The 10129-nt window shown below is 56.1% G+C and overlaps 2 protein-coding genes across 3 annotated transcripts; both read left to right on the top strand.

Annotated features, from left to right (window-relative positions):
- Positions 1–2661: 2661 nt before the first annotated feature.
- Positions 2662–4863, top strand: ELANE (elastase, neutrophil expressed). Of its 2 annotated transcripts, XM_047777800.1 has the most exons (5): positions 2662–2759; positions 3092–3248; positions 3386–3527; positions 4176–4406; positions 4563–4863. In XM_047777800.1, exons 1-5 carry the CDS (start codon positions 2693–2695, stop codon positions 4767–4769), a joined length of 804 nt encoding a protein of 267 aa, XP_047633756.1. In that variant the 5' UTR covers positions 2662–2692; the 3' UTR covers positions 4770–4863. The 2 variants fall into 2 exon arrangements, with proteins under 2 accessions (XP_047633756.1, XP_047633755.1); XM_047777799.1 differs by lacking the exon at positions 2662–2759 and having other exon boundaries at positions 2906–3527.
- Positions 4864–6664: 1801 nt separating this feature from the next.
- On the top strand, positions 6665–8863 carry CFD (complement factor D). Its single transcript, XM_047777802.1, has 5 exons — positions 6665–6997; positions 7506–7662; positions 7749–7893; positions 7976–8233; positions 8640–8863. The coding sequence occupies exons 1-5, from the start codon at positions 6940–6942 to the stop codon at positions 8799–8801; spliced, it is 780 nt and encodes a 259-aa protein (XP_047633758.1). The 5' UTR covers positions 6665–6939; the 3' UTR covers positions 8802–8863.
- The last annotated feature ends 1266 nt before the right edge of the window (positions 8864–10129 follow it).

The following is a 10129-nucleotide window of genomic DNA, read 5'->3' as shown; positions in this document are numbered from 1 at the left end:
GAAGGACAAACCCACAGAAATAATAAATAGAAATAATAAACAGGAGTTCCCTCATGGCGCAGCGGAAACAAATCCAACTAGGAACTATGAGGTTGCGGGTTTGATCCCTGGCCTTGCTCAGTGGGTTAAGGATCCGACGTTGCCATGAGCTGTGTGCGTGATGTTGGTCACAGACACGGTTCAGACATGACGTTGCTGTGGCTGTGGTGTAGGCCGGCAGCTGTAGCTTCAATTAGACCCCTAGCCTGGGAACCTCCATATGCCACGGGTGCAGCCCTAAAAATCAAAAAAAAAAAAGAAAGAAAAAAATAATAAACAGGATGTTTGGGGAGAGCAGGGCCACTCCCCACAGCTCCGGGGTCTCCTGGCCTCCAGCAGTGGGAAGGACACTCAGAGTGTCGTTTTCCTTTAACAAAGATCAAGCGAGGTGCCGCTGCCTCGTCATCACACTCTGATGGTGAATCAGGCTCCCCCAGATGCCTGGCCCTGCCCTCCAGGGGGTGGTTAATGGTTAACAGACCCTCAAGGACCTCACTTTCTTACTGAAGAACTTCACAAAAGTTCATTCATTTAATCCTGGGACAATCCTGTGAGTTGGCGACTGATTATCATCACTTCTGTTTTACTTTTTTTTTTTTTTTTTTTTTTGCTTTTCAGGGCTGCACCTACAGCATATAGAAGTTTCCAGGCTAAAAAGCTGAATCAGAGCTGCAGCTGCCAACCTATGCCACAGTCACAGCAACACGGGATCTGAACTGTGTCTATGACCTACACCACAGCTCAGAGCAACACCGGATCCTCAACCCACTGAAGGGGGTCAGGGATGGAACCCGCGTCCTCATGGATACTAGTCGGGTTCGTTACGACTGAGCCACACCAGGAAGTCCTATCACCACTTTCATTTTACAGATGAGGAAACCAAGGCACGGAGTTGTTTGTAGCATGAAGTCATGGTGGGCAAGTGGCCACGCCACCCTCTGAACCCAGAAGCCAGGTGCTTAATCTCTATAACCACTGAGAATGGAGTATACAGGTGGTGCTCAATAGAAGCAGCTTTGGTTAAATCTCCCTGCCTGAGGCACATCCCCCAAAGACTGGACCTCCTCCATCCTGCCCCACCCCAAGACTGGAAACAGGTTGTGTATGCAGCAGGCATTTAACAAGTGCTGTATGGGATCCTGCTGTATAGCACTGGGAATTATATCTAGCCACTTACGATGGAGCATGATAATGAGAAAAAAGTATGTATATATGTTATGTGTGAGTGTCAACTTGATGTACAGTAGAAAATTGACAGGACACTGTAAACCAGCTATGATGGAAAAAATAAAAATCATCATTGAAAAAAATAAATAACATGTGCTCTATGGTGGCTGTAACTCAATCGAGAAGGAAGGGAGCTGAGACGGGCTGATGTGCCTCAGCCCAGGGGAGGGACGAAGGGTGGACACTGAGCGTCTGCTGTGTACTGGAGAGAGATAGGGGTTCACCTGCCTGTGGCCACACACCAAGGGGGCCCAGGGACAAACTGGACTTCAGCCCCAGCCTGCTTCTGGGCATCCCTGGGTGCCCCCCGCCTGCCTGCTTCTGCAGATGGATCCGTTGGTTCCCTCCCCTGAACCCTGCTCCAAGCCAGGAGAACGTTGCTTCTTGCGACAGCCTTGGCTATGGCCGTTGCAGCTGGAGCAGCCGCCGGGGGGAGGTGGGAAGGGGAACAGGGGCCCCTGGGCTGGGAACTGGCCCTGACGGACCCCATCTCTACTGTTGGCTTAAGTTCTTCCAAGGTCTGGCCAAAGCTCTCAAACTTGGATGGAGAGCCATGGTCCAGCTGCCAGGCCTGGGTGGGAATTTTTTTCCACTGCCTCAGGCTGGAAGTGGCTTCAGAGAAGCTCAAAGCAGGGGGGGGGAGGTGTCCCAGAACCTCTGAGGGCCACCAGAGACTGAGCCTTGGGTGGCAATGAGTTCCCTGTTAGGAGCCACAACCAAAGAAAAGGTGGAAATCAGGCCCCAAGAGAGAGACCCAAGGCTGGAAGAAGAGGTAGCAAGTTACCTTCCTGCTGTGACCTGTGGACATCTGAGTTTGAACCCCAGCTCCCCCACCACATCACTGGGTAGGTGGTTTGCAGGGGCGGAGGGGGTGGGGGTGGTGGCTCACTGTGCCTCAGTTTCCCCCTCTTAAATGGGGACCCAGCAGGCCCTGCCATGCCTTCCAAATGTCAGGACAGTGCTGGGGGGCTGCCATTATTACAGGGACCTGGGTAAACCGAGGCACGTGGGCATCCCAGCCAAGTCCTTTGGGCCTAGGTTGGGGAGATTTAGCAAAAACACAGGAAGCTCATTAATTCTGAATGTTGGAAAGATAAAGACTGACTTTATATAGATCAGTATATGCTGTGCAATATTTGGGATATACTTACACTTAAAAAAGTTTATCTGACATTCCAATTGTATTGTGCGTCCTGAGTTTTATCTGGTGACCTTCTGGAGCCAGCCTGGCCCCCTGCTCCTGTCCTCCTCCCGGATTCTTCCCACCACTCCCTCATCCCCCACATCCCCTGCACTGGGAGAGGGCAGAGAGGAAGTGGGGGCACCTGGCCCCACCATGGGGCAACCTCAACGGCCTCGGGGCAGGGGGGTTATAAGAGGGGCAAGGGGACTCCAAGAGCAGAGTCACTGCTGCCCCAGCCCAATCATGACCCAGAGCTGCAGACCCTCCAGCCCTGCCCTGGCCCCGGTCCTACTGACCCTGCTGCTGGGCGGTGAGTGGGGGCCATGCGGGTCTCCCAAGGGCATCCAGTCCTGCCTCTCCTCTTATTCTGCACCTTCTTTGTCCCTCATCCTCATGGGGAGTGACAGTTGGGGTGAGGGGGAGATAGGTTCTGAGTCGTGAGGTGGGAAGGTGGGGATCTCTAGGCACCCTCCGGGGACTTGAAGTGGGTGAAGTCTAAAGCTCTAGCTGCACCCTGCAGGGGGACCATGCAGGCCACTCCCCTCTAGGGACAGGGTGGCTGCCTTGTGGGGGTTCACTGGCTGACTGACCTTGGCGGGGCTCCTCCGCGCGGCTCACCGCCCCCACCGCCTGCGCCCCCAGGCCCCGCACTGGCCTCGGAGATTGTGGGGGGCCGGCCGGCCCGGCCACACGCATGGCCCTTCATGGCGTCCCTGCAGCGGCGCGGAAGCCACTTCTGCGGCGGCACCCTCATAGCGCGGAACTTCGTCCTGTCAGCCGCGCACTGTCTGAACGGCTTGTGAGTGTCCCCCCACCCCGCAACCTCAGTTTCCAGTTTTCGCGGGGCCGGGGGTGGGGGCCTCGGCCGAGGTGTGCGGCTCTACGGGACGCCTGCGCCCGCACGGGTGGCGACCCAATCGCCTCCTCTTGCCCCAGAAACTTTCGGTCCGTGCGCGTGGTGCTGGGGGCACATAACCTGCGACGGGGCGAGTCCACCCGGCAGAAGTTCAGAATCCAGCGGGTCTTTGAAAACGGCTTCGACCCCATGACCCTGCGGAACGACATTGTGGTTCTCCAGGTGCGAGGCGGGGGTGGGGAAGAACTGGCAGGAGCAAAGGCTCGTGTTAGTTTGGGGAGGGCGGAGCACGGGCAGGAGACTGGGGACACGGTGAGGACAGGCCTGGTGTCCCCCCATCTCTCTGTGCTTCAGTCTTCCCCTCTGTGAGACGGAAATAAGTCAGATGCCAGGACAGCAGGGAAGCTCTGAGCAACTGTCAATCAATAAGGATAGTATTTCTGGAGCCCACAGGGATGAGGTGCAGGGACCTCTTGGTCCGTGGAAATGGGGTCAAAATTCTCCACGTTCATGTGAATAGGAGATGAGGGAGAGAACTGTCCTTCCCCACTGCTTGAATAGCTATGGTTATTTTCTGTAAAGTTCTAGAACAATGGCTTTATTGCTGGTGGTGTTACCCATAGTTTTGTTTTCTTGAGTACCTACTGTTTACTGGACTCAAAACATGTCTGGGGATGCCCTGGGTCACAGTGGCTGCTCGCACTTTACAGACAGGAAAGGGTGGGAACCATCCTGCAGGGTGGGTATCTGGCTCTCAGATATCCCAGGACCATGATGGAGCCCTGGGTGGGGGAAAACTTGGGGCCCAGAAAGATGAAGGTTGTTCACTGCCTCCTGTGACCTGCCACTGCTCTGTACAACCTGCTGCAGCTCAACAGATTTGCCTTCATCAATAGCAACGTGCAGGTGGCCCAGCTACCTGCTCAGGACCGAGGCGTGGGGGAAGGGGTGCGATGTCTGGCCATGGGCTGGGGCCAGCTGGGCACGAACCGGCCACCGCCCCGAGTCCTGCAGCAGCTCAATGTGACTGTGGTGACAGCCCTCTGCCGCCCCACCAATGTGTGCACCCTGGTACCAGGCCGGCAGGCTGGCATCTGCTTTGTACGTATCTTGCGTTCCCACAACCCACCCCTTGCTCCCACCCAGGCTGCAGCAACCAAGACCCCTGGAAGAACTTCCAGCTCCTGAAGGGCAGTGGGTGGGGATGTTAGGGTGGGGCCTGAAAGCCCAGCCTCCCAAACTTGTCTGCTTCCACAGGGGGACTCCGGCGGGCCCTTGGTCTGCAACGGGCTGGTCCAGGGGATAGATTCCTTCATCCGGGGGGGCTGTGGCTCTGGGCTCTTCCCAGACACCTTTGCCTCCACCGCCAAGTTTGCAGACTGGATCAACTCCATTATCCGACGCTATGGTGATAATGACAGCCCGCCTCTCCACCCCAGGATCCCTGTGGGCAGGACCCTCTAGAAAGGCGGCCCCTGTTACCCCACTCCCCCCGACTGGGCTCTTCCCATGCAGCATCATGCAGCATCTGACACAATAAAAACCCTGTTTTGTAGAATGTGCCTGGGTGTTTGTTGGTTGTGCAACTGAGTGTCAGAAGTCCTCAGGTGAATGTCTTGAGCATGTCATGAGTACGCTGCTACCAAGTAGCAGCAAATTTAGTGCACCAAGATAAAAAGTCCCTTCCTCATACTTCACTAAAGGATACCAGTAGCCATTTCTGGCTTCCCCTCCTATAAAATGTCATTAGACTCTTGTTGCAGGTGGCAAGAATGCAAAGCACTATAGCAGGTGTTCATTCTGAGTCACAAGGATCATTCTGAGTCTTTGCAAGTCTTCACTCATCTGTTTCTGGCTCCAGCCCCTAATGTAGTTCTTATATAAGTGCCTTGTATTATAGGCGAGGAAGTGGAGATGCAAAGAACTGTAAAGTCATGCTCCAGAGCCTGGGTTCGAGTCCCAGCTCTGTGACTTTGGGCAAATTGCTCACTGTTTCTCTGATTCTCAGTTCCCCATGGGGAAGACTGAGGCGCTGTCTGGGGAGGACCCAGTCAGGGGTTGGGGTCCAGGCCAGTCTCGGCCTCACTGGGTATGGAAACAATCCTTCCTCCACTTCCCCAACCTTTTGCCTTGGGACACCTCAGGGTCTTAACTAGTGCTATTCCCTCTGCCTTCCAGCTTCTCCCTAAGGTTGTCCTCAGAACACCTCTCCCCACAAGGGCCAGCTGCTCAGGCAGGTGACCCACTGCCCTACAACTGCTCTTTCCACTTAATACGATATCTTGGTGGTCTTTCCATGTCAACAAAGCATCCCAGGATCTGCAGGGTTATTTACTGAACCATTCTGTCTTTTTGGATAATTTCCAAATTTTGCTGCAATTTCCAATCCTTTTACTTACATAATCTGCACTCCACATTCCAATGGGCTTTTGTTTTAGAGTTTCTGATTTGAGCAAGGAAACATTTTAGGGTCTAACAAATTGCATTTGTTATGCTGTTTTCTATTTTTCTCTGTATGTGTGAAATGGTCCACCATGAAGAAAAAAGAAGGAAAGGAGAAAATACCATGCACTGTTCCCCCTGGGGACGTTCACGGTCCTCCCCACCCTTGTGGTTACACACAGCATCTCCCCCAAATAGGTTCATGAGATGTTGACCCACCATCCCCAGCTTACAGAGAACCATGTGACCCAGGTTCTGCTCATCAGAACTTGCCAACCCACAATGGCTGCTTTAGGGGCATGAGATCCAAACTCAACCAATCAGAGGCAGCCTTGAGATGCTGGCTAGAGTGATGGGGAATTGGCAGAGGGAATAACTGGGCCATTGGTCTGAGTCTAGGGCCCCTGAGGCCACAACAGGGGAGACTGGTGAGGAGAAAACCCATCAAGGAGGAAAAAAAGAACCAAAACATTGTTCAGGTGCCTGGATTAAGCTACACCTGAAGGTAGACCCATAAACTTTCCATTTAAATTTTCTTGTTGAAGGTTCCACCCCATTCCACTCCATTTTTCTGTCACTTGTATACAACAATCTTTCCAGCTGTCCCTACTCATCAACAATATTCTACTTAAAGGGTGTCAAGCCCCAGAGTCACAGCAATGGGGACAAGGGTGTTGGATGACCTTCCCCCCCACCCAACCTCAGCTCCAAGTTGCAGGAGGAAGGGAAAGAAGGGAGGGGCAGAAAATGAGGAAGTGGGTTGTTTACAAACTGGGCTTGCTCTCCAGCTGCTGTTGCGAAACTCTGGGGCTGGAAGGGCACTCTGGGAGACTGGGCTGGGGGTCAGGGGGGGGTGGGTGGGTGGGTCCATCCCTCTGCTCTGCCCACCGCCCATCCTGAGGGGCTGTTCCCACAGAATGACAGAGGTGGCAGGCAGGTCCAGCAGCCCATCTACTCTTGGTACAAAGTCCAGGGGAAGATAATCACAGCACTGTGGCGGGGGAGGCGGGGGTGGGGGGGTGGGGGGGTGGAGAAGGGCGTGGACTGTTTCCCTTTGTTCAGCTGGGCCACTGCCCACTTGGCAGATAGGACCTGTGGGAGCTCCCGCCCCCCCCCCCCCCCCCCCCGTTCCACCCTCATAAAAGAACCCCAGAGCCCTGCCCTGGGCCATTGTTGAGGCCACAGCAGCATCATGGCAGACCGCTCCGGGCACCTGGCAGCCCTGATCCTCCTCGGAGCAGCTGTATGTGGTGAGTGGACCCAGGACTGGGGTGCCAGCTGGGGGCCCCTGGCCTGCAGCGCAGTCAGCCATGGACCCCTCCGCTCAAGAGGATGGCCCTCCAGCCCCACTAGGTGGGCAGAGAGGGGGCAGGGTCCACATGAACAGAAGGCTCTGAAAACCAAGCAATTCTCAAAACTTTGAATCTAGTGAGTTCAGAGAGCCTCTGGTTCTACAACAGAAAGCCCAGGCTGGGAGCAAACGGCTGGCAGGATGTTGGGTCTGATCAGCCCCACTTGTCTGTGCCTATATTGAAGTTCTAGGGCCCAGTGTGTAGGTACGCGGAGTCTGCCCCAGACTGTCACTCCCCACCTCCCGGTCTGTCTTCTTCAGCATCCCTCCCTGGGCCCCCAGCGTTTGCAACTCTGTGGGGAGGATCCCAAGGAAGGAATTTTAGTCTGAGGGTGCCAGAGCCGCTCTCTTAGAGGGAATCTGAGGTCTGGGCTGCGGTCACCCTCACGCGGACCTGCATCCTCCAGTGGCACAGCCCCGTGGCCGGATCCTGGGTGGCCAGGAGGCCAAGTCCCACGAGAGGCCCTACATGGCATCGGTGCAGGTGAATGGCAAGCACGTGTGCGGAGGCTTCCTGGTGTCTGACCAGTGGGTGCTGAGTGCAGCACACTGCCTGGAGGACGTGTGAGTGGCCCAGGACCAAGAGTGGAATGGGGGAATTGGGGGTCGGGTGGGGACATGGCTCTGATGTGAGCCCACTCCACTTCCAGGGCCGAGGGGAAGCTGCAGGTTCTCCTGGGTGCGCACTCCCTGTCGCAGCCCGAGCCCTCGAAGCGCCTGTACGATGTGCTCCGCGCCGTGCCCCACCCAGACAGCCAGCCTGAGACCATCGACCACGATCTCCTCCTGCTGAAGGTCTGCTAAGTCTAGCCGCAGTCCCTCCAGCTGCACTGGGGGCTGCGCTGCCCCTAACGCTCGCTTCCGCCCCCACTCTCAGCTCTCCGAGAAGGCCGAGCTGGGCCCTGCCGTGCAGCCCCTTGCCTGGCAACGAGAGGACCACGAGGTTCCAGCCGGCACGCTCTGCGACGTGGCCGGCTGGGGAGTGGTCAGTCACACTGGCCGCCGGCCTGACCGTCTGCAGCACCTGCTCCTACCGGTGCTGGACCGCACCACCTGCAACCTGCGCACGTACCACGATGGCACCATCACCGAGCGCATGATGTGCGCGGAGAGCAACCGTCGGGACAGCTGCAAGGTGCGAGGGCGGGAGGGCCGAGAGGGGGCGGGCATGTGGGGAGCTTAGAGAGTGGCCAGGCTCTACAGCGTGAGCGTGGCCTGAGAAGTGAGGGCTGGGTGGGCGTGGCAGAGTTGAGAGGGGAGGTGGGATCTGGGAGAGGGTGCAGATAAAGACAAAGCCAGGGCGAGAATGGAGAGGGCTAGGAATGGGGCAGGGTCGGAGGCGGGGGCTGCTGAACTCGGACAAAGGGCAGAGTAAAGCTTGAGGGGCAGAGCTGAAAGTTGGGAGGCGGCGCCTTGATGGGCTGGGCCTGGGAAGATTGCTGAGCGAGAGAGCCGGTTGGGGCTGTAGGGATGAGCGGAATTGCAGCAGGTTCAGGTGGAGCCTGACCTGGACCCAGCTCTCAAGCCCCCGCCCCACGCAGGGCGACTCCGGAGGCCCGCTGGTGTGCGGGGGTGTGGCCGAGGGCGTGGTTACCTCAGGCTCCCGAGTCTGCGGCAACCGCAAGAAACCCGGCATCTACACGCGCTTGGCGAGCTACGTGGCCTGGATCGACGGAGTGATGGCTGACAGCACAGCCGCCTAAGGAGGACCTAAGGGACAGGGCGGTGGTCACCAGGCTTAGCAATAAAGTCATCCATTCCTGCATCTGAACCTTTTATTTTTTTTTTAATGGCCACGCCAGTGGCGTATGGAAGTTCCCTAGCCAGGGACTAAATCCAAGCTGCAGCTGGCAACAACCCACTGAGCCAGGTATAGAACCTGCACCTCAGCAGTGACCCAAGTGGCTACAGTCAGATTCTTAACCCACTGCACCACAGCGGGAACTCCCTGATCACCTTCATTACTTTCACATTGCCTGTGGGAGCACACAAAGTGGACAGTCCAAAAGGACTGCGGAAAATAGCAAACGAAACCTTTTTTTTCCCCCCCAACCTTTTAGGGCCACACCTGTGGCATATGGAGATTCCCAGGCTAGGGGTCGAATCAAAGCTACAGCTGCCAGCCTACACCACAGCCACAGCAACGCAGGACCCAAGCCACCTCTGCAACCTACACCTCAGCTCACAGCAATGCCTGGATCTGTAACCCACTGAGCAAAGCCAGGGAAAGAATCCGTAACCTCATGGTTCCTAGTCGGATTCATTACCACTGTGCCAGAACGGGAACTCCACAAACAAAAACCTTTACCTTGGTAGCAGTGGCAGGAGATGAGGGAAAGGCGTGCCTTGGGGTGGGGACCCTCGGGGGTCAAAAGCCTGGCTGGAGCTGCCAGGAGTAGCTTCATGTCTGGGCCACAGGGTGGCACCCTTACTCTTTCCTGGAAATAGAAGAGGCACCCCAAAACGCAGAAGCCTGGGTGGGGATGGGCGGGGTTCTCCAGGTCTGGCTAACATCCAACTGCCCCTTTGCTTCTTAAGTGGAACGTGAGGGCCTACTGTGTCCAAGACCCTGCTCTGGGCTGAGATTTAGGTATGCAGAGAAGTTGTGTTCTTATGACCCATGTCCCAAATCTGGAAACAGGCTCAGAGAGACCCTGCGACTCTCCTAGGGCCACACAGAAGCTCCTAAGCAAAGGCTGGAACTGAGCCCAGAGCCACGGCCCCTGTGTTCATAGGCCAACCCCAGGGGCCGAGAGGTCACTGACAGGGAAGTTGATAGGTACCCCCGAGCAGTCACGCTGTCCAGGTTGACACTGAGGTGCACTCCTGTGAGGTGACTGAGGACAGAACCCAGGTCCTGAGGCACTGTGCCTTTTCTCCCACTTGGATGAGGGGTCTTTGAGGCCTAGCACCTACTAGGCTCCAGGTTTTGGGGGGGTTTTTTTGGCGGCACGTGGAAGTTCCTGAGTCAAGGATCAAACCTACACCACAGCAGAAACAAAGACAGACTGATCCTTATCTTGCTGTACCA

This window comes from Phacochoerus africanus, chromosome 4, assembly GCF_016906955.1.
Source record: "Phacochoerus africanus isolate WHEZ1 chromosome 4, ROS_Pafr_v1, whole genome shotgun sequence".
Taxonomy (NCBI): Eukaryota; Metazoa; Chordata; class Mammalia; order Artiodactyla; family Suidae; genus Phacochoerus; species Phacochoerus africanus.
Note: the sequence above shows the minus strand (reverse complement) of the source record. Positions and strands in the feature narration are given on the sequence as shown.

Bases quoted from the DNA above. Each gene is read 5' to 3' on its own strand.
- ELANE (XM_047777799.1), top strand. From the start codon at position 3,144: ATGGCCCTTCATGGCGTCCCTGCAGCGGCGCGGAAGCCACTTCTGCGG. The intron at 3,528-4,175 runs GTGCGAGGCGGG...AACCTGCTGCAG, and splicing joins ACGACATTGTGGTTCTCCAG to CTCAACAGATTTGCCTTCAT. The intron at 4,407-4,562 runs GTACGTATCTTG...CTGCTTCCACAG, and splicing joins GGCAGGCTGGCATCTGCTTT to GGGGACTCCGGCGGGCCCTT.
- CFD (XM_047777802.1), top strand. From the start codon at position 6,940: ATGGCAGACCGCTCCGGGCACCTGGCAGCCCTGATCCTCCTCGGAGCA. The intron at 7,894-7,975 runs GTCTGCTAAGTC...CCCCACTCTCAG, and splicing joins ACGATCTCCTCCTGCTGAAG to CTCTCCGAGAAGGCCGAGCT. The intron at 8,234-8,639 runs GTGCGAGGGCGG...CGCCCCACGCAG, and splicing joins ACCGTCGGGACAGCTGCAAG to GGCGACTCCGGAGGCCCGCT.